This window comes from Gossypium raimondii, chromosome 9, assembly GCF_025698545.1.
Source record: "Gossypium raimondii isolate GPD5lz chromosome 9, ASM2569854v1, whole genome shotgun sequence".
Taxonomy (NCBI): domain Eukaryota; kingdom Viridiplantae; phylum Streptophyta; class Magnoliopsida; order Malvales; family Malvaceae; genus Gossypium; species Gossypium raimondii.
This window is the reverse complement of record NC_068573.1, coordinates 7,712,861-7,734,820: the sequence shown is the minus strand read 5'-3', so window position 1 is coordinate 7,734,820 and position 21,960 is coordinate 7,712,861. Positions and strand designations below refer to the sequence as shown.

Below are 21,960 nucleotides of genomic sequence, written 5' to 3'. Positions count from 1 at the left end.
GCATAGTTATTACTTTGGATTTATCTGATGAGGCACTGGGTGCCAAACTGGTGTGTTGGTTGGATCCGTGTATCCGTCTGAGTCCGAGTCGTGTTAATAGAGAAAATTAAATAATAAATGTATGTGTTTGATATTGAGATGACAAAGTTGAGAAATGAATATGAGATGAGAAATGAAATATGAAATATGAAATGATGAAATAAGATGTGAATTTTGAAATGAATTCAAGTATTGATCAAAATGATGAGTCGTGCCATTACATGAGTTGTATTACCAAATGCTATATATATGGAATACCATTGATATGTGCTTGAACATATGAAATATTATTGTCGTGTGCTAAAACTTGTGAACTTTATTGAATATGAATAAAGAAGGAGTAAGTTGGCATTATTGATTTGATACATATGTTTTATTACATTACTTATTGCATCTTTATATCTTATCTGTTCATATCAAGTTTAAATTGTTTGGATTATAGAAATATCACTGAGTTATACTCAGCATGCATTTTTTTTCCATTCGCAAGCTAGGTACTTTTTGACTTATCGCCGACTCAGCATCAAGCAACAAATCCCAAGCTCAAGTGTGGTGATATCTTATTTTGTAATGGCATGTACCTAGGGAGTCATTTGTTGATGTTGTTTATAAGGTGTTGATATTTTGGTTTGCTAGTGAAATGATGGTTGATTGTATATATGGTTGTGGTTAAGGCTATGACGGTATGTTAACCTAGTTTATAGTTTTGGGTATGTGTATAGCTTAAAAAAAATTGGTAGCCTAAGTAGCTAAATATTAGTTCAATTATGAAAAAATTGGTATGAGTGAAAGCTTTGAATGGTTGATGCTTTGTTAATATGCTTGATGATATAAATTGTGGTGCCAATGACGATACATTAGTTAGGCACTTAAGATGGTTGTTTTGGCATGTTTTGAGCATGTTTAATTGAGTTTTGAATAGGTTAAATGGTTAGTAATTGAGTTGCTTAGTGTCCAAGTAACCATGAAATGGTAAACTTGAATGTTAAGGTACTTATAGGTGCACACGGTCTGTCACACGGCCGTGTGTCACACATGGGTAACACACACAGGCGTGTGCCCTGGGCGTGTTGAAAAATAGTATAAGTATAGTTTCCACATGGGCTGACACACGGCCTAGGACATGGCTGTATGACTCAAGTCAGTGAGTTACACGGGCTGAGACACGACATGTGTCTCAAGTCAGTGAGTTACAGGGCTGGGACACGACCATGTGTCCTATCTTCGAGAGTCACATAGTCTGGGCCATTCCACATGGCCGTGTGTCCCCTATTTTTAGGCATTTTCAAAAATGGCCCTAAACTTTCAAAATTGTTCCAAATTAGTCCCTACCTATTTTTAGACTGTTTTTACGGTTCCATAGACTCAAAATAGAGGCTGTAAGAGTAACTTTTACTATGAATTGGAATGAATTGGCAAACCTGAATTAAGTGAATTCTACTAACATCATCGAAGGTATTAATAGTTGGAGTATAGACCAATACTCTAATGCTAATAATTAGAATAATCTTGTTATGTATCCAACTTCTAGCATTCAAGAAGGGATAAATAGTGATAAGAGTGTAGACAGTGGAAGACCAAGTTTAGCATTGCATAACATGATATACTATTCGATTACATAAGACACTACTAGGCAAGTATTAGATTGGCATGATTTGCCCCTGTATATTATGATGATATTAGTTAGCTTATACTACTACTTGCGATATAATTAAATGTTTTGATTGGTTAGTAATGCCCGTGACCCTAATCTGACAACGAAGAGGGGTTAGGGGTGTTACAGTTTCAGTTGGTTCTTACTTGAATTCGAGTAATTTGGCTTGAGCTTTTAGTGCAGAAGGTCTTTGTATGAGCCTATGTAAAAATAGTTGGACAAAAACCATTCTTTAATCTGGCTTCCAAGTGCAAAAGGAATCAAAAGTAATTTAATTGCCTCATCTGAAATTCCAGCATACCCTATTGTATTGCAATTTTTTTCAAATCATCTCAGAAATATCATTGGATCCATGCCAGTATCATCACCAAGTTTCAAGTTTGTGGTTACCCAAGTTAGTAATGCGTAATCGAGTTCAAACTAAGGTATAATAATTGGTTTAGTAATATTGGGTTTTAACCAGTTGGTGTCGAACCAATTCTGCCCAAAGATTGTTGTCATCATTTCAACAATTGCTCCTAATCAGGATATGGCTCAATTGGAACACTCCCACTTTGTGTCACAAACTGAATTTAGTGATAGAAAAATAAAAATTAGTAACTAAAAAATGGCAAAGATAAAATAAAACAAAGATCGTATCTATAATTTTTAGTTTTTCTATTTATCCTACTAATTGTAGTAAATAAATTTAAATTTAATGTCGAAACCTCCTCGGCAACGGCGCCAACAACTTGACCGCCTCCAAACGTGCGAACGTTTAGAGTAAAAATTGTGCAAATAAAATATATAAAATAAGCGTGGTATCTGCAAGTGAATAGATCAAATTGTAATAAAGTTTAATGTTACAACGGAACACCGATAAGTGTTCTGAGAATCGTACCCAAGGGAGGTTGAATTAAATCTAAATATATTATCTACACTAGTAGGTCTAAACAGTAATCACTAAAAATCATATTACAAAAAATAATACTAAAGATTAAGGTTGTAAAATAAAAACTAGACTACTAAAACAAAGTTAACAATCGAAAATCTCTCAATTAACAGGCAGAAGATTAACTCACTTCAGTAGTTATTAATTAGCCAGTATTACCTCGGCCTCCATTTCTTAACTAATCGACAAGTACACACTTATCTCTTGACCTCACTTTCTTTACCAAGATAAATCCACGACTTACTCGGTAAAATTATCTCTCAACCTCGTTTACCCTAGATTACTTCCTAGGGTCGTCAATCCTATGGTTTAAACACACATTAATTTATACCAACTAACTCTATTAGGAAAACCCTAATTCCTTTGTTAATCACTCCCACATCTGCTTGTTTATCTCCCTGAGGGTCTAGCCACTCATCGACTTAACAATCATCTTTTCCATAATTAAATTAATCATGAAATAATGCAAATTAATGTAAAAGTGAAAAAGATAGAAATTGTTTGTTTGATGAAATTGATGTGCTCGAAATCTCGAAATCCTTTAATAATGATTGAGATCTTGATAGTTGCAAACAAGAAGTGAAAGAAAAGTACTCAAATAATTTATAATAAAGACTTGGACTCAAATTGAATCCAAGTCAAAGAACAAGAAAAATAAATTGTTTTTGAAAATAAACTAAAACTAAATAAAAACCTAAGCTACTAACTAAAACCCCAAAACGGCTTGGCAAAAGCTCCCTAAGATTTTCCTTAACTATTTATAAACAGAGTTTTGTAGCCCTAATTAGGTCAAATACAAGCCTTGATCACATAAAATATGGGTTGTGCGAACGAAAACACCCTTAATTTTTTCCCATCGTCGCACCTGTGTCGCAACACAGCCTATTGTGTGTTGCGAACACAACTTCGAATGTAAAATTCTACATCAACTCAATTGTGTTGCGACTCAGTTGTTGTTCCTAATGCTTTTGGGCCTCAAAATGAGTATCCTGCATACTCAATTTAAGTGTTAAAACCACCTTAAGGCCAGTATTGACCCAATAGGTCAACTAATTTCGAAATAATGCATAAAAATACTTATTTTGCAATAATTTGAATCTAAGCTACGAAATGTGAAAATGTAATAAAATATATTAAAATGACTAGAAAACAAGCTCATTAAGTGCCAAAAAGTTCTTAATTTGCCACTACGATTTGTGGCAGATCAATGTTGAGTGAATTAATTGTTATGAACTGTGTATGATTTGTTCTAGTAACTGTAGTAGCATTCCATAGCTCAAGTCCGATGACTGGACTGGGTGAGGGGTGTTACAATGACATTTGTTCCTTTGATTTGATTAGTAAAGCTTTATAGTTTCTTGTAAAAAAAAAAAAACTTTCATCAATTCAACCCTGAAACTCAAATTAAATCACATCTATCAGACAGTATGCGATAAATTAAACAAAAATTTAAAAAATACAATTAACTCTAAATTTATTCTATTAACAAAATCATGAAAAATTCAAAGCTAAAAATATTAACAATTAGCTCTCATCAAATTTAACTCTAAAACCGAATTAAACACTAAAAGTTAACATTGTTACCTTTGGGTACCAAAATATAAAACTTTTGTCTAATACATGTATTAGATTGGACCAAAAAATAACACAAATATCATATTAGAAAAAAGTGTCAAACTCAAGTACCAAATGATATATTAAACCTATTTGAATATTTTATTTTTTATCGATAGTGGATTTAAGGCATAAAAACCCTCATAATTTAGCTATTCAAATCTATCACCTTTTAATTTTTTTACTTAAATTCTAAGTAAATTAAGTTATAAAGTTATTTAAATCAAATTTAGATGATTAGTAATAATGGAATTTAATGATGATAATTAACAAATTCAAACCTTATAGAAATGATGGATATCTAACTTATTGTGATCCTTAAACAATATTATTATTATTATTTTTGTTGATGTAAATCTCGATTTAGTTTTATAGATATGTATACTCAAATTCGATTTGATAACACTTTAACAAAAGATTCCTTTGGTTGAACTCGTCTCCAAATTTTATATTATACTAATATTTAGAAGAGTAAAAAAAAATGGATAGAAGCATTCTAAATTAAAAGAAGGGATTGGCATTGTGAAATTTGAATCTTGAGTTTTAAAGTGGGATTTAATTTTTGTCATGTCAACCAACTTGGTTTTTTCTTTTTCAATATATTAATGTTTCCTTCCCTATGCAAATTGGGGGAATAAAATCTTTGACCAAATCCTAAAGGAAACCTGTGAGCCATGAATAAAATCTCATTTACTGTGGGATTTTTGTGGCTTTAAACCTTTAAGGAACCCAACCACAGAAAATTAAGAAGATTAAGTCTTTAATTTGATTTGCGAATTATCCTTTTAGGTATGGCATAAAAAAGAGCAGAACCTATGATGAGGTTGTTCAAAAAACAAATCGACATGAATAGGCGGACTGAGAAAATCAAGGGAATAAAATTCCATTTAAGTCGTAAGGAATCAAACAACTGAATTGAGGATCCCTTTTTTATCCTTCCATTGTGAGTGAAACGCTTACAGTTGAAAGTAAACTATGAAAAAACAATGAAAAGATCAATATTTTGACCCAAATATATACCTTGCTTTTCATTACGTTGCACCAACCTTTTTTTCTTTTTGCAAAATGCCCTAAGAAAAACCTCTTCTTTATTCTTCTTAAAGTTTAACGCGTACCCGAGTAAGGGTAATATTGTAATTAATTTAATTGATTGAATTGAAAATCAATAGTCTATCTTCTCCGAAATGTATCATTCAACTAAAAATTCTTCAATAATATTCAATTTTTATTTTATTTTTATATAATAAAAAGGTTAGTGTCAACATTTAACCCTTGAATTTGTATTAGAATTTGTACCATTTAGTAAAGGAAAACCCAATTTGTAATTTGTAAAATACATATTTTTAATAAATATTCCTTATATTTAATACTTATATGGTATTAAAATTACACTTTTAATGTTTATATTATAGGAAAAAATATACACTTATTTGGTATAAAATACAAAATTTTAAATAAAAGGACCATTATATCTATATATCTATATATATTCCTCAATTTATAATTACAAAATACTAAAATTTTAATTGCTTTAAAATTGTATTAAATCATTATAGAATTAAATTATATTAACTTCAAATAAAATTAAGTATTTTAAAATTATATTTAATTAAATTGTATATTAACATTGAACTATTTTCATTTTAAGTTATTTGTTTATCATTATTAATTAATTAATTAATAATATAATATAATATATATTCGTATCCCACACCCATTTAGAATCCAAATATTATTTTTAGATTACAAGGAATGTTATACTAGACAGCTCCAAAATCCAACTGATATAAGTGGCCTGCCGTACCCATCTTCTTCCTCAACTCCTCCTTACATATTTCAACTATCATCAATTAACAAAGATGGAGTTTGCAGAAAGCATTCGGTATTCTTTCCATCTTACTCCTTCACACACACACCATCCTATGCACATTTATGTCACTTCGACTCTTTATTTTTCTAATGGGATAAACTAGCATTTAGTTCTTGAATTTGATAAATTTTACCAATTTGATCCTTGAATGTTTTTTGTCCACATTAGTCTTTGAATTTGACAACTTTTCTTAATTTTAGTCTATGCGATTACGCGGCACTCTGAGAGCGTTGCATTATCACATGGAGCAAAATTGAGAAAATTTGTCAAGTTCTAGAACTAATGTGACCACAACAAAATTCAAGGACTTTTTTTTTTTTTAAATGTCAACTTTAGAGACTAAATGTTGTTTTGTCCTATATTAAATACATTCATGTTTAACAATTAGATTCGATACATATTGTTTAATTTTCTTTTAAAAAAAAGAAGAAAGACAACAAATTAGGTTAAAACTATTGTAAATTAAAGCCCTCGAGGTAGTTTACTTTTGTTAAACAAACCCATATACTTTTACTTTACTCAAACAAGTCCCTATCCTTTGATTTGTAGTTTAGCCCTTATTTTAATAAAAAAATATTAACATATGGAGTGTTTGGAAGTGAAGGAAGAAATGCGCAGCATGTTTCAGAGAGTTCAACAAAATGGAGCATTTGGTTGATCACATGAGAACTTCATATCATTCACTTCATGAACCTACCTGTGTACTTTGTAATAAACACTGCAGGTCCTTTGATTCTCTAAGGGAACATCTTATAGGTATGTCTTCAACACTGGTTAGTCTATTTTGTTTTAATTTTTTTGGGGTCCTTGAGCCGTGAAATCTGTTCACCTCAATATCTGAAAAAGTTTAGATAAAAATATTAGACTTGAATTAAAATATGAGCTATACTTAAGCTCCATTATCTAACACTCAAGCTTAACCTAGTTCAATCTGTTCTCGATTTTAAAAATCAGTTAAACTCTGCTATTAGTCTTTGTACTTTTTGCGAAAGTTGTGAATTTTGTCCTTGTACTTTAAATTGATCAATTTTAGTCCCTTTACTTCTAAAATTTTAGGCTTGACCCAAACAATAACAGTTAAATTTGTTTGGTTAGATTCAACTACTAATCAAGTACTATGCATACAGTAGTAGCGTTAATCAATATTCTCTAATTAGATCATTCTATGTCTCTATACTTTTTCAAAACTTGGAATTTTAGTCTCCAGACATGATAGTCACTAATTCATTAACCGCATTTTTAGTGAGTAATGTATGGAAATAATAAGTGACATAGCATTATATACTCAACTTAATGAACTTAACAATTATTGTTTAGTGAAAACTAAAATTTTAAAATTCAAAAGTATAAGAACTAAAAATACTAAATTAAAATACAAGGACTAATAGTAAAATTTAACCTTATAAATTTAAAAAATGAAAGTATATAAAATACTAAATATTAAATATAATTTTTTTAAAATTGATAGATTTAAATTAATTTGGGTTAATCATTAACAAATATGAATGAGTTTAGATAAAATTGATATTTTTATTTCAAATTAGACCTATTCGAAATCCAAACTACCCGCATATAGTCTCACCTAAAATTTGATAGGGTTAAGACAAAAATAGTAGGCATCAAAAAATGAACTTGGCATTGGTATGAATCTTGATTTCAATGCAAGAGGATCTGAGTTCGAGCATATATGATTTAAAACCTATGATTTGATAAATTGTAGGTCCTTTACCGAAACAAGAATGCAATAAATTATTCAAAATCCTAGGATGCAAATTCTGCTTATCGATTCTCGAAAGCCCTCACGCTCTTAAGCTTCACCAACACCGATGCCGCTTCTCCGGAGTAAATTATGTATTCATCTAATTTAGCTTTGAAAAAAAATTATTTCAAACTACAATGCTGAAATTTAGCTTAATTAAAATGCAGTTTTGGTGGACGTCTTATTACAGGGAACAATGTCTCGACCGGCGAATAAGTCTACTACTGTTGTGGACAATGGGTTTTCGTCGCATGTGGTTGCACTGGCTTGCCAAATGGTGGATGGTGGTGGGAACAATGAGTCAATGGATGGTTGTGCTAGGGTTTGCATGGTTGACGAATACGAGAATATCATCTTCCATGTTTATGTGAAACCACCTATTTCAGTTCCAAATTATAGGTACCAACCACACAATTCGTGATCTTATAAAATTATGTCAATTACTATTTACGTGTGATTTTTTTATATAATATATTTTAGTTTTTTTATTAATTTAAAATTAAAATATTTATTTTTATTATAATCAATTAAAGATTAAATAAAAAAAATTTCAATCAGCCAACAAACTCTTGACCTAGTGGCTAGAACATTATGTTGTAGGCATGAGAACTTAAATTTTATCTTCAGAGTTTTAGTTGCATATCTCAATATCGCTTTGACCCAAACGGTACTACACTGAAACTGTAAAATAAATAATGGGTACAGGACTTACCTTTTTAAAAATAGTAAAGTTGGAAGTATTTTTTTTAACTCAATAATAAAATTGAATGGAATTCAATAGAAATCAAATTCAACATTATAATTTAATTGACTTTTTATTTTCTCGAATTTGTTAGCTCTAATGTCTAATGAAAGGAAATATAAAACAATAATTCACATAATTGAACTACGTGTTTTTTTTAGGTATGAAAACAGTGGCATTGGAGGCGAACATTTGAGAGATGGAATGCCATTGAAACAAGTGCAAAGAAGGATCGAAGAGTTTCTTTGCAATGGAGAAGCAATGTGGAAAATTCGATCACCTAAAGCTGGAAAAGCTAGGATTCTTGTGGGTCATCATCTTCATCCTCTTCTTCAATCCCTGCATTTACAATATCCATCATTTATGATAAGGTAAAGTTTACCATCACATTCATTACAATATACAAAATTTATATGATGTGATTTTATTATTGCCTATAGGGATACTGCAGCATATCCACCTTTAATGAAAACAAACAAACTTAGCAACTCACTCAAGTACTTGACTCAAACATATTTGGGGTAAGTGTATATATATTGTCCCTCAATCCCTATGATCATATCATTGATTGTTGACCCTTGTGTATATATGTATATATATCAGATATGATATACAAGCTGGCGTTCAAGACCCTTATGAAGACTGTGTTGCAACAATGAGGCTTTACCTGAGGATGAGGAACCAAGTTCACCAGAGAGAAGACTATCCACAGGCTTCTGACCCTCGAAATCGGAACAACTTTGCACCATCAAGGCAAAGCGAGCTTGAGAGAATGTCTCCGGAAGCAATGCTGGCTATCTCGAGGTCTGATTACTACTGTTGGTGCTTAGATTCCATGTAAACTTTGAAACATGCACCTGTATATCCAGGGAAACTACATATGCAATAAAGGAGACTTTGCTACCTTATGGTTATGGCTGGGAGTAGCAATAAGAAGAAAGTAATTGTTATTTCCTTAGCTTTCTAGTTGCTGATTAGTTCAAGGAAACAAAATATTATTAGAAATGGATGTTTGGTTGGCTGGATTCTTAACAGGAAAAAGTAGACTTATGTGCATTGGATATATATATATGTATATGTATTTTACAGCCACAGTCACCAACAAAGGACTCCAAATATTTGAGATTTCAGAATCTTTACTTTTCATATATTTCATTATTAATCCATTTCCAGAGAGACTAATTTATTACAGAAGGACTAAAGTACACTAACCTATATTGCTCGGACTCTTTATTTTTCTCGAAATATCCATGCTCATCACCTATATCCAAGGCATATCTAGACATGGGTGAGGGGTTTGACCCTCCGAAGACCTTCTACATGAAAAAGCTTAGAATAAAGTGCATACACAGCGTACAGAAGTACTCGAGTCCGAGTAACATTAACATTAACCCAACTCATGGAATTGGATGTATGACAATTTTACCAGTAACTCTTCCAGTTTCAAGATAAGAAAAGGCTTGTGGAGTTTGAGAGAAAGCAAATGTGCCTCTCGGATCAATGACAGGCTTTACTTTCCCATTCTCAAGGAAAGGGTTCAATGTCTCCAACATAGCCCCACTAGATGTGAGGATGAACCTGAATGCTGGTTCAGCCAGCTCACCAACTGGTTCTATTGTTACAACCTTTCCACCTTCTTTGATAGCCTTCACTGCCCTTTCAGATTGCCCTGTTTTATTTTTTGCATAAATACAACAGGTCAAATTATGGTTTTCATCCTTGGACCATATTCAACTAGAACTCACTAACCATTGAGCCAAATGCCCCTGTGCTCAAATTTGAAGGGTTCTTTTTGTTTTTTGTTTTTTTTTTCCCTCTTCATGTGCTATATAGTGTAACTATTTCAAGATAGGTTTTTTTTTTTTATCGGAAAGTATTTCAAGATAGATGAGAGGCAACAATGATTTAGAATCATACCAACTGCATCATATATTACATCAAATTTCTCTGGCAAATCTTCAAAGTTTTCTTTGGTGTAATCAATGGCTAAATCAGCACCCAAGCTCTTTAGCAATTCCAGTTTGGCTGAGCTTGAGGTAGCTGCAACTTTAGATGCTCCAAAGACATGCTTAGCTAGCTGATCCATGGAGTTAAAAGGAAAAAGAGAGTGAGATACAAGAAAATTCAGGCTCCATTCGAACTCCAAAAGTAAGTGAAACAAGAGTTGTAAACTAAATCAAACCTCTCTCTAATTATTTTTAGGGTAAATTAGACCAACACTCACTCAACTTTAGGGTAGCTAATAAAGCAATCACCTTGGTTTCATTTCAGTTACTCAATTTTTGAAAAATAACAAAACAGTCACTAACGTTATAAAAAAGTATTAACACAGTCACTGATTAACAGTTTCCGTTAGAGTCTTAAGAGGACTGCTGATGTGGCAAGTTATCTGCTGATGTGGCCAATTAACTTGCTACGTTGTATGTACACAGTGGAAACCCATCCAATTTAAGAAGAAATTGAAAAAAAAATCCTAAAAAACCATTAATAACAGAGAAGAAGTTTGTAAACGCTCTGAGGGAGTTTTGCGAATCAGTTTTGCAAAGAAGATTCAAGAACCATTTCTTTTTCTAGTTCTAAAATAAATAAGTCTCACACTTTGTCTTGTCTCTTCATTTCTCATTATTCAGTTTGATTTCCTGTTTAAATAGGCAATATAATTAACTCCTGTTTGTTTAAATTAAATAGATAGTAATACTTTGCTAGAGCAGATTGGAGGATCTTTCTCCGAATTATTTTTCTGTCAGCTGTCCTAGTTAGTTAATTTAAGAGCATTCATAAGTAGGCCATGGCTTGCTGAAAATGGCATTGACTCTCTATCTCTTAACTCATTATTCACTAACCCCAGCTGAAAACAAATACAAAATCTGAACCCAGAGGTTCCATGATGACATTGTGCCCTCAAATCCTGGCTCATTCCCATTTCGCACCAAGTCAAAAAAGTTTATGAAGATTGAAAAGAGCCATAGAACATAGTTTGCCAGAAATGTGTTCACTGAAGAAGCTCTGCTGTATGCTGTGTTTTAAATTGGTTCTGCAACCATTTACTGAATAAATCTCTACTGCTGATAAACTAAATTGGGTGCACTAAAAATGCCAGAGTTATTTTAAGAGTTACCAGATTTCTCTGTATTTTCATTTCAAGAAAATTGCTAGTGGCAGATTGGCAGGCACAGATGCAGTATAGCAGAGAACTTAGAAAAGCAGAAACCTATAATTTTGTTGGAACATTTTGAAAACTTTCTTTTATAAGTAAAAGAATATGTTCCATAAATGAAATGTTATGTCTTCAATAAGAATTATCAAGAGTTGCGCATCTTTTGATTATTTAGTATTTTCTTATGTACTAATCACTTCATTTAAAGTTTACAGAGGAAGAGAGCCAAGAAGAAGAAGAAGAAGAAGAAGAGCAAAGCCAAATTAAGCAAAGAAAACTTTTTTTTAACACTTCTTCTTCTTCTTCTATGTTGTTAAGGGTTTTTAGTTTTTTTTCAATTTCTTCTTAAATTGGTGGGCTTCCATTATGTACATTTCAATGTGGCAAGTTAACTTGCCACATCAGCAATCCGTTAAAACTCCAACGGAAAATGTTAATCAATAATTGTTTTGTCACTTTTTATAACATTAGTGACTGTTTTGTTATTTTTAAAAGTTAAGTGACTGAAATGAAACTTTGTTTCTTGTTTTGTTAGCTACCCCAAACTTGAGTGATTTGTTGGTGTTATTTACCTTTATTTTTAAATATTTATGTTCAACACTTATGTTTGATCAATATCCGGATTAAGGCCCCAAGTACGTGTTCAAGAGTCGGGTGGGTTCAAACCAATTCCATGTATTGCCTAAAGTCACTTCTTGTGATATATGAGTAGTAAATTTTGTTCACATCTTTTCAAATTTGTAAATGATTAACCCAAATTTAAGTACATTCATATTTTTAAAATATATGTTGTTTTAATCTAATATTAAATAATTATATATATTTTTATTAAATTTTAAATATAAAAACTTCAAAATGATTTTAATATTATTTTTTCATATAATATAAATTATATTATAAAATCGAAATATAAGTTAAACTTGAGTCTCAAATATTACAACCAATCTAAATTTTTTTGACCCTAAACATAATTTTTATGTATAATATATTTATTCAAAACCTCACAAATATCAAATGGGGCTTCAAACTATACCATATGTATACCAGAAAGAATAAGAAATACCAAATAAGCATTTCATCAAACGAAGACTACCAAAAGAATAATAAATAGTAGCTTTTGCCACCAAAGAGGCATTTAATCAAACATATAGACTACCAAAAGAATAGCTTGTGACATAAATATAGTGTACCTGAATAACCATGGTGCCAACCCCACCAGCACCGCCTAAAACTAGGATGGATTTACCAGCAGACAAGGCAGTTTTTGAAGGCCTTCATAGGCAGTTCCAATGGCTAAGCTGAAAATGGCATTGACTCTCTATCTCTTAACTCATTATTCACTAACCCCAGCTGAAAACAAATACAAAATCTGAACCCAGAGGTTCCATGATGACATTGTGCCCTCAAATCCTGGCTCATTCCCATTTCGCACCAAGTCAAAAAAGTTTATGAAGATTGAAAAGAGCCATAGAACATAGTTTGCCAGAAATGTGTTCACTGAAGAAGCTCTGCTGTATGCTGTGTTTTAAATTGGTTCTGCAACCATTTACTGAATAAATCTCTACTGCTGATAAACTAAATTGGGTGCACTAAAAATGCCAGAGTTATTTTAAGAGTTACCAGATTTCTCTGTATTTTCATTTCAAGAAAATTGCTAGTGGCAGATTGGCAGGCACAGATGCAGTATAGCAGAGAACTTAGAAAAGCAGAAACCTATAATTTTTGTTGGAACATTTTGAAAACTTTCTTTTATAAGTAAAAGAATATGTTCCATAAATGAAATGTTATGTCTTCAATAAGAATTATCAAGAGTTGCGCATCTTTTGATTATTTAGTATTTTCTTATGTACTAATCACTTCATTTAAAGTTTACAGAGGAAGAGAGCCAAGAAGAAGAAGAAGAAGAAGAAGAGCAAAGCCAAATTAAGCAAAGAAAACTTTTTTTTTTTAACACTTCTTCTTCTTCTTCTATGTTGTTAAGGGTTTTTTTAGTTTTTTTTTTCAATTTCTTCTTAAATTGGTGGGCTTCCATTATGTACATTTCAATGTGGCAAGTTAACTTGCCACATCAGCAGTCCCGTTAAAACTCCAACGGAAAATGTTAATCAATAATTGTTTTGTCACTTTTTTATAACATTAGTGACTGTTTTGTTATTTTTTAAAAGTTAAGTGACTGAAATGAAACTTTGGTTACTGTTTTGTTAGCTACCCCAAACTTGAGTGACTGTTGGTGTTATTTACCTTTATTTTTAAATATTTATGTTCAACACTTATGTTTGATCAATATCCGGATTAAGGCCCCAAGTACGTGTTCAAGAGTCGGGCTGGGTTCAAACCAATTCCATGTATTGCCTAAAGTCAGCCTGCTGTGATATATGAGTAGTAAATTTTGTTCACATCTTTTCAAATTTGTAAATGATTAACCCAAATTTAAGTACATTCATATTTTTTAAAATATATGTTGTTTTAATCTAATATTAAATAATTATATATATTTTTATTAAATTTTAAATATAAAAAACTTCAAAATGATTTTAATATTATTTTTTCATATAATATAAATTATATTATAAAATCGAAATATAAGTTAAACTTGAGTCTCAAATATTACAACCAATCTAAATTTTTTTGACCCTAAACATAATTTTTATGTATAATATATTTATTCAAAACCTCACAAATATCAAATGGGGCTTCAAACTATACCATATGTATACCAGAAAGAATAAGAAATACCAAATAAGCATTTCATCAAACGAAGACTACCAAAAGAATAATAAATAGTAGCTTTTGCCACCAAAGAGGCATTTAATCAAACATATAGACTACCAAAAAGAATAGCTTGTGACATAAATATAGTGTACCTGAATAACCATGGTGCCAACCCCACCAGCACCGCCTAAAACTAGGATGGATTTACCAGCAGACAAGGCAGTTTTTTGAAGGCCTTCATAGGCAGTTCCAATGGCTAAGGGAATGGCAGCAGCTTCAATGAAACCCAGATTTTTTGGTTTGAGAGCCAATAGATTCTCTTCAGCAACAGTATATTCAGCCAAAGTGCCACTCCTTTTTGGACGATCCAAGCCTTTCTCATTAATGTTCCCATACACTTCATCCCCTTCTTTCAATGTTCTTACTTGGCTGCCCACTTTTAGCACCACACCAGCAACATCATATCCTGGCACACTCTGCCAGTACAAGTAACACAAATTAGCAATTATAATTTCAATGTTTATCTTAAATATTTTTTATGAAAATTTTATGCTTTTTTCTATTAATTTAGTTATTATTTTTTAATTAAATTTTATTAATTTTTTAAAAAGTGTGAAATTCTTTTGGTTTGATGCAAATATAAATTAAAACATTATTATTTTTCAATGAAATTGGCATGTAACTTATGGAGCAATCCACACCCACAATACAGCATTATTTGTGTTATATACCACATTAACAAATCATTTAAATTTTATAAAATAAATAAATCAATATTCAAATTTTTTATAAAAGTTAATAAAAATTCAAAAATTAGAATGAATTATCATGCGAGTGTAATGTTTAAAACTTTTAATATTTTAGTTAGTATTTTTATTAGAAAACATAAATTTAATTTTTTTCTTAAGATTAATAGTAAAATTTGACTCTTTTCAAAATATTAAAAGATTAAATTGACAAAAAAATTAAGATTAAAAGCTAAATTTTGTCATATATATACATATATACATACATACATGGAGTGATTTCCAATAGTAGCTTAAAGTTGAGCATGAGTATGTAAATCATGTAAACAAGTTCAATCTAAGTTGAGTTTAAATAATTTAATTTTACTTTAAATCAAGCTCAAACTTCTATAATAATATTTGAACTAATTTTGAATTGCCTAAATGTACTTTCAAATATATGGAAAGATTTTGTATGTGTTAAAATACATTTGACCCTTATTTACAGCTTGTATTTCAATGTGGATACAAAGTATAAAATTTAAATATATGCAAAGTTTATGAAAAAGGAGCATACCTGAGATGAAAATATAGTTTTATCTAATACTCACTCGAGTTTAGAGGTGTCGATGAATCGGATCAGATTTAGGGTAAGTCTATTTATGTTACTATCATATATGTATCTGTTCAAGCTTGATTTAAATCGGAGCATGAATAGTATGATATTAAAGTATTGACGAGAGGTTAATTAATCAATTAATCAATTAATATTGTCTCGGTCAAGATTTTGTCTCTAAACTTTACAAAGAGCTAGAGTGTTTAAGGCTGCAAGTTCAATAGAATGAAAGCACCTTGTTGAGATGACCTCGAGCTCTCCTCAAAATCAAGTGACAAAATCCCTGACTAAAGACAATACCGATTTGTTGAGAAATCTTTCAACTCTCATCCGTCGATATTTTAAAATTTTTTACCGAAGGAAGTGATTAACTCTCAACATAAAGAAAATAGAGAAGGAAAGGTGGGTTTACAGGTAGGGGAGAATCAGAGTGGATGAACATGCCAAGCATCCTCTTGAAATCAACTGGATTAAGGGCTGCAGCTACAACTTTGATCAGAACTTGATCTTCTTTCAGTTGGGGCACATCATAATTTGAGTCCAGTTTCAGAACATCAACAGGTTTCCCATGTTCAGAATATACCCAAGCTTTCATTTTTGAGGGGATTGAAGAAGCAGTATTCTCCATTATAATAACAAAATCAATGCTTTTTTGTTCTTACAATTCTACCAACACAAATATATATAGGAAGTTATTCAATTTTTAAAAAGAAAAATGGAAAAATTCGTGCTTTCATTAGATTTGTGCAACTTTAGTTTAATGGAGATGTTGAAGGGGAGCAGTTAAAGAGTCTCAATCATTAAGGCTGCAGGGAGATTGCCGTCTTTAAGCACTACTACTACTACTAATAATAATGCAAGATGCATGAAATGTGGTAAATTGGATGTTTCCAACTTTGCAGGCCGTCAACGAAATTAAAACAACAATAAAACTTAGACATGTACGTGGTTGTATGAAATAGTGACGCAACATTATTTGTGTAAGTTTTATGATACATCAATATTTTCATCTTGAAAAAAATTATATCCAAATTAAAATCCTGAAATTTAAAATGAAATTATTGATGTGGCATAAAACTATTGGAAATGAATAATATTCTGATTCATACAATTTTTTCTCTTTCTCCCAGTTGGATACATATAGAGAATGATTTAGATGGTTTGGGAGTAGACCTTGGTTGAAATTTTGAGAGGTTTAGGACAAAAATATTAAACCGAAAAATTGAGTTTGGATAAAAATTAAGTTTGTTTATAATATAAATAGGCTCGAGATTCAATATTTAAAATTCGAGTTCAGTCCAATCCGACCTATTTTCAAGTTTATAATATGTTAATTATGTTTTATATATTATTTAATATATATCATATGAAAATTAAATATATTGGAACACTTTCAAAATATATATAGTGTTTCAATAGTTGCAAATGAAAATTTATAAGTAATCAAAATTATATCACTTGATTATTAATCAAGAGTTGTCTCTATTCGAGTGATGAGTTATGTCTCGTATTATTGAAAGTTATGATGTTTGATTATTAACATAGGGTCATAATTATTTTAGTAAATATCTATTGAATAATTATGTTTATTGCTAAAAGATGTGGTTATCCATTTGGATAGTTACGTTGCTATGAAGAGACATGAGATCTTCTATAAATATGAGTAAAATTTCATTTGTATGACACACCAAAATACATAAACAAAAGTTTCTTTTTATTCTCCTCCATCTTCTAATATTTTTAGATTGTTCTATAAAGAATTACCATAGAAGTTCTTTATAGAAATTGACACTCTTGCTATGCTCGACTCAATGCTCAATGGATTGTTTTTGTTAGTGCAAAATGTCGACAACCATTGGCTCATTGTATCCTCGAGATTCATTTACCAGTAACTCTTTTGCACATCAAATTATAGGTGAAGGCGAATAGAATCTTAAAGAAAGTGACATTGATACATGTCTCGAAACCTTTGTTAATTTCTCATAAATTTATTTTTTATCCCCACCCACCAACAATTTTAAGGTTCTAGTTTTGCAATATTATGAGAAATTGGTGAAGGTGTGTATGTTTACCGCACATTGACATGACACTACAAACATGGTATTATGAGGATGGTTATCAGCAATAAGACAACATTGAGTTTAGTGATCTTGTCAAATTTTGATTTAGAGAAATCTTTATGGTGAGAAAATGTATGTCAATTTTTTTGTTTTATTCGTGTTTTATGAATTAGATTTTAATGGTTAAGATATACTGATATTAATTATATTATGCAAAAAAGTACGATTGTCTCTAGGATTATTTAGTTGATAGAAATCAAATGTTAGTTTATCATATGCACGATATTTTAACATGCATAATTATTGGTATAAAATTATATAATATATGTTATATATCATGCAAGAAAGAAAGAAAAAAGATGGATGGAATGAAAATGCATGGTTGGGAAAGGATCTATTAAAGGATTGAAACAATACTTTTGTTTTGAATGGCAATGACATTGTTCAAACATTAGTTGAATAGGCTTTTATCCCATAGAAGCATTATTACCATTCGGGAGTTACTTCCCAAACCAAAAAGTTGTGTTATTGAATTCAACGGTTACTTTCAAAATGTTGGGTTGAAATGATTTCTTGAAATCAAAATGGGAAACTTGAAAAGTGATGTCATTTTTGTAATAACCCGGTTTTCGTCAATACCGAAAAAGTCAGTAAGCTAGAAATTTAAGTGATTAAGTTATTATAAAAATAGTATAGGAATTAAATTGTAGAAATTCGTAAGTGAGTAATAGTAATTGAGGGACTTTTAAAGAGCAAATTAAGCATTGCCCACCTGTCGATGGCGGATAGAAATGATCATATCCTTTAAATCCACTAAGTAAATTATAGATGATTAAAGGCTATTGATTTTAAAGAAATTAATTTAATAAATTATGATTAAAATGATGGAAAGAAAAAAAAACAAAAAAAGGGGTTGTCATCTTCATCTTCTCCCATTCACGTTAAAAATAAAAAATTATGCCATATTTTGCCATTGTGGAACCAAAATTTAAAGTTAAGAGATATTTCCCTTGAAGGATTTCTAGTATATGATGATAGTTAAGGTTAGCCCAATTGTTGGATTAAGTGATTAATGAAGTTAGTTGACAAATCATGCTATGCACTAAGTAGAGAGAGATTCAAGGTGAGAACTTGGGATAGAAAATCATGTTCAATAGGTGTTGTAAAAATAAACTTGATTTAAGTTCAAAGACTTTGAAACCATTGTTGAACATTAGGGTTTAAATTGAATAAATTGAAATTTGTTAAAAAAAATTTCATAAATTGAAAGCTAGAGGTCCCTCATGGAGAAATATGGAATCGATTTTCAATATGATAAAAAAAATTGCAATAAAGAAGTTTGAATGATATAGAGTTTTCAGATAGTAGGGTTTGAGGGATCAAATCGAATCAAATGCGTTAATATTTGTGTAATTGATTAAGAAACTAATATAACTTTTATAAATGAATTATGGAATGTAGTTGAGACAAGGCCGTATTTTCAAGGTGCAAAGGCAAAAATGAGTAATGTGTGGTGAATCTAGTTTGTGCTATTATAATTCACATTCAATTATTCGTTTAGTTGGTTAGTTAATTAGTTGACACACTCAAATGTGAAATAATTGTCGAGGTAAAGGCTTTGAAATAATGAATTGGTATTGCGTTGATTGAATCATGTTATTGATGGTTAATATGGTATACTGCTAATGTGTGATTTGGATAGATGATGATTCTATAATGATAATTGATAATATATGATACAAATGAAAAGAGTACATGAACTTCTAAGTAAGTGGGATCAAAAGTATAATTCCATGAGATTTGTATTATAATTATATATATATAATTGAATCATGAAATAAGATACATTGATGATATTATTACTAGGAGTATTGATATGTGTTTCACTGATAATTAATAACGATATGTCTCGTTCAGCGATGTTAGACGTAGTCTGAGTATAGTTGACATGTCATATGATCATCATTATCAATGGTTTATTAGTTCCAAAATCTAAAGGGTTGTAAATAGATACTAAAAGCCATCGTAACTGGGAAACTTGCGGTGGCAAAATAAAACAGTCTCAATTCCCAAAAGGTCATGGACTTATTTATTATATAGACCCGAGTATTTGTCCCAATGTTTATCTCAGTTAATAGTGGCCAAAATGAGTAGTGAATTGACATCTTGAGTATTGAATATGTTATGATATGAAATCATGAATTACCGAAATGAACATTGATCGATGAATTATAGAGATTTGATCTTAGCATCATTGATTTTGGTTTTCGATCTTGGCTTTATTGAACAAAATTTAGATTGGTAAGGAGCTTTGACATATTTTTATTAAGGTATAATTGTGATTATTAAATATTGGTTCATAAGGTTTACTAATGAAACTTCTTAATCTATTATTTTTAAATTTTTAAATGAAGGTTTAAAAATATACATTGGTTGCTGACTCGAACATAAGTTTTTGTGATATTGGTCGCCTTTAAAGAAAGAATCTATGGGGACGTTTAGAAGTCCATCGTATTAGATTTGTTGCATTCCCAAAAATGAATGCAAGCATAAAATAAATTGAAGGATATAATCATGAACATGATAAGTGGCATAATAATAACAACTAGAAGTGGAAACATGATAATAAATAAGAGAACAATGAGAGATTTCAAGATAACTCTTCAAATGATAGAGATAACTTATGTTATCAAAGTGATATGAAATATTATTGGTCATGTATTTGTCGTACATCCAAATATTTTGTTCAACTATATTAATGTTCTTTAAAGAAAATATATGTCTTGGTGACTATGTAACAATGAATACTATCCTTAAAATAGAAATGATTTATCTTATTTGATACTGAAACAAACCAATATTATTGCAATATTTGGTTATACAAAATTAGTTGAAAGCTCCAAAAGAGTTAATTATTTGGTAGTACAAAATTTGTTGAAAGCTCTAGAAGAGCTAATATATCAATATCTGAAAGAACAATATTTGTTATGGTTAATGCATTAGTTTTAAAAGATATTCTCTGTAAATGATCTCATATTGCGATTGTGAATGGGGAAAAATATATTTAGTATGAATCGTTCTTGCTATAAATATCTACATTTTTTATAGAGAGATTCAAAATTGAATTATATTATGCATGATATACCTATCTTTATTTTGAAAAGAATTGAGAAATTTTAGGATTTGATTGTGAAAGATCCACTTGAATTATGGACTAATTTAAGAGAAAAATATGACCATTGAAATATGATAAATTTATCTAAAACTCATTATGATTGAAATATGATGCATTTGAAGTTGTAATATTAAATTTACAAGTGAGTTTAACTCTGCAGATTTAGAGTTCTCAATTATGTGGGATAATATTGCTAATGATAACTTGTTAAAGAAAACTTTTTCAACTTTTCATGCTTCAAATGTGCTCTTGTAGTAGTAATATTGTGAAAAAGTTTTAATATATCTTCTAAACTAATATCATATCTTACTCGTGGTTGAATGAAATAACGAGCTATTAAATGAAAATTGTATAGCTCATCCTACTAGATCTACTTCATTCCCTGAAGTGAATGCAGCAATACATAAAAAATCTGAAAGACGTAATCTTGAATGTGGATGTGGTAAGTTGCTCTGTAATAGTAAAAAGTGGTTGTCATGATAATTCTTCTCACCAGAAGTGGAAAAATGAAGATAATGTGAAAATGGATAATAAGATTGATACTAAAATCTAATTACTACAAAGTACTTAAAATGTGTTATTAAAATCGATGATAGATTATGTTCTATCTATATGAATATTATCTATATTTTCACTAGGTCACTATCTATATTAATATGATTTAATCACATGAGACGATAAATCGAAAGTTTACTAGTCCAAATACATTAATTAGTTGGCATGATCGGTTAGACCATCCCGATCAATAATGATGCGACAAGATGAGAATTTTCATGGATATTTATTAAAGAACCTGAAGATTCTTCATTTATTAAGTGTTGCTTGTTCTTAAAGAAGATTGATTAAATCTCAATAGAAAAAGTTGAGATTGAACCTCTTGTATTTCTGAAAGAAATATGGGCTCAT

General features: G+C 30.4%; 2 protein-coding genes across 2 annotated transcripts; one reads left to right on the top strand and one right to left on the bottom strand.

The window, feature by feature from the left end:
* Window positions 1–6,097: 6,097 nt before the first annotated feature.
* On the top strand, window positions 6,098–9,690 carry LOC105798313 (uncharacterized). The gene is made up of 7 exons (XM_052621147.1): window positions 6,098–6,120; window positions 6,713–6,864; window positions 7,829–7,950; window positions 8,058–8,266; window positions 8,771–8,980; window positions 9,050–9,130; window positions 9,213–9,690. The coding sequence occupies exons 1-7, from the start codon at window positions 6,098–6,100 to the stop codon at window positions 9,448–9,450; spliced, it is 1,035 nt and encodes a 344-aa protein (XP_052477107.1). The 3' UTR covers window positions 9,451–9,690.
* Window positions 9,691–9,727: 37 nt separating this feature from the next.
* On the bottom strand, window positions 9,728–16,542 carry LOC105798314 (2-methylene-furan-3-one reductase). The gene is made up of 4 exons (XM_012628341.2): window positions 16,232–16,542; window positions 14,631–14,954; window positions 10,527–10,686; window positions 9,728–10,278 (listed from the first exon to the last, which is right to left on the bottom strand). Exons 1-4 carry the CDS (start codon window positions 16,445–16,447, stop codon window positions 10,007–10,009), a joined length of 972 nt encoding a protein of 323 aa, XP_012483795.1. The 5' UTR covers window positions 16,448–16,542; the 3' UTR covers window positions 9,728–10,006.
* Window positions 16,543–21,960: the final 5,418 nt, after the last annotated feature.

Excerpts from the sequence above, each read along its gene's own strand:
- LOC105798313 (XM_052621147.1), top strand. The coding sequence starts at position 6,098 with ATGGAGTTTGCAGAAAGCATTCG. Across the intron at positions 6,865-7,828 it reads TCTAAGGGAACATCTTATAG|GTCCTTTACCGAAACAAGAA; the intron begins GTATGTCTTCAA and ends GATAAATTGTAG. Across the intron at positions 9,131-9,212 it reads TTGACTCAAACATATTTGGG|ATATGATATACAAGCTGGCG; the intron begins GTAAGTGTATAT and ends TATATATATCAG.
- LOC105798314 (XM_012628341.2), bottom strand. The coding sequence starts at position 16,447 with ATGGAGAATACTGCTTCTTCAATCCCCTCAAAAATGAAAGCTTGGGTA. Across the intron at positions 10,687-14,630 it reads TTGGCACCATGGTTATTCAG|CTAGCTAAGCATGTCTTTGG; the intron begins GTACACTATATT and ends TCCATGGATCAG. Across the intron at positions 10,279-10,526 it reads TGTAATATATGATGCAGTTG|GGCAATCTGAAAGGGCAGTG; the intron begins GTATGATTCTAA and ends AAAATAAAACAG.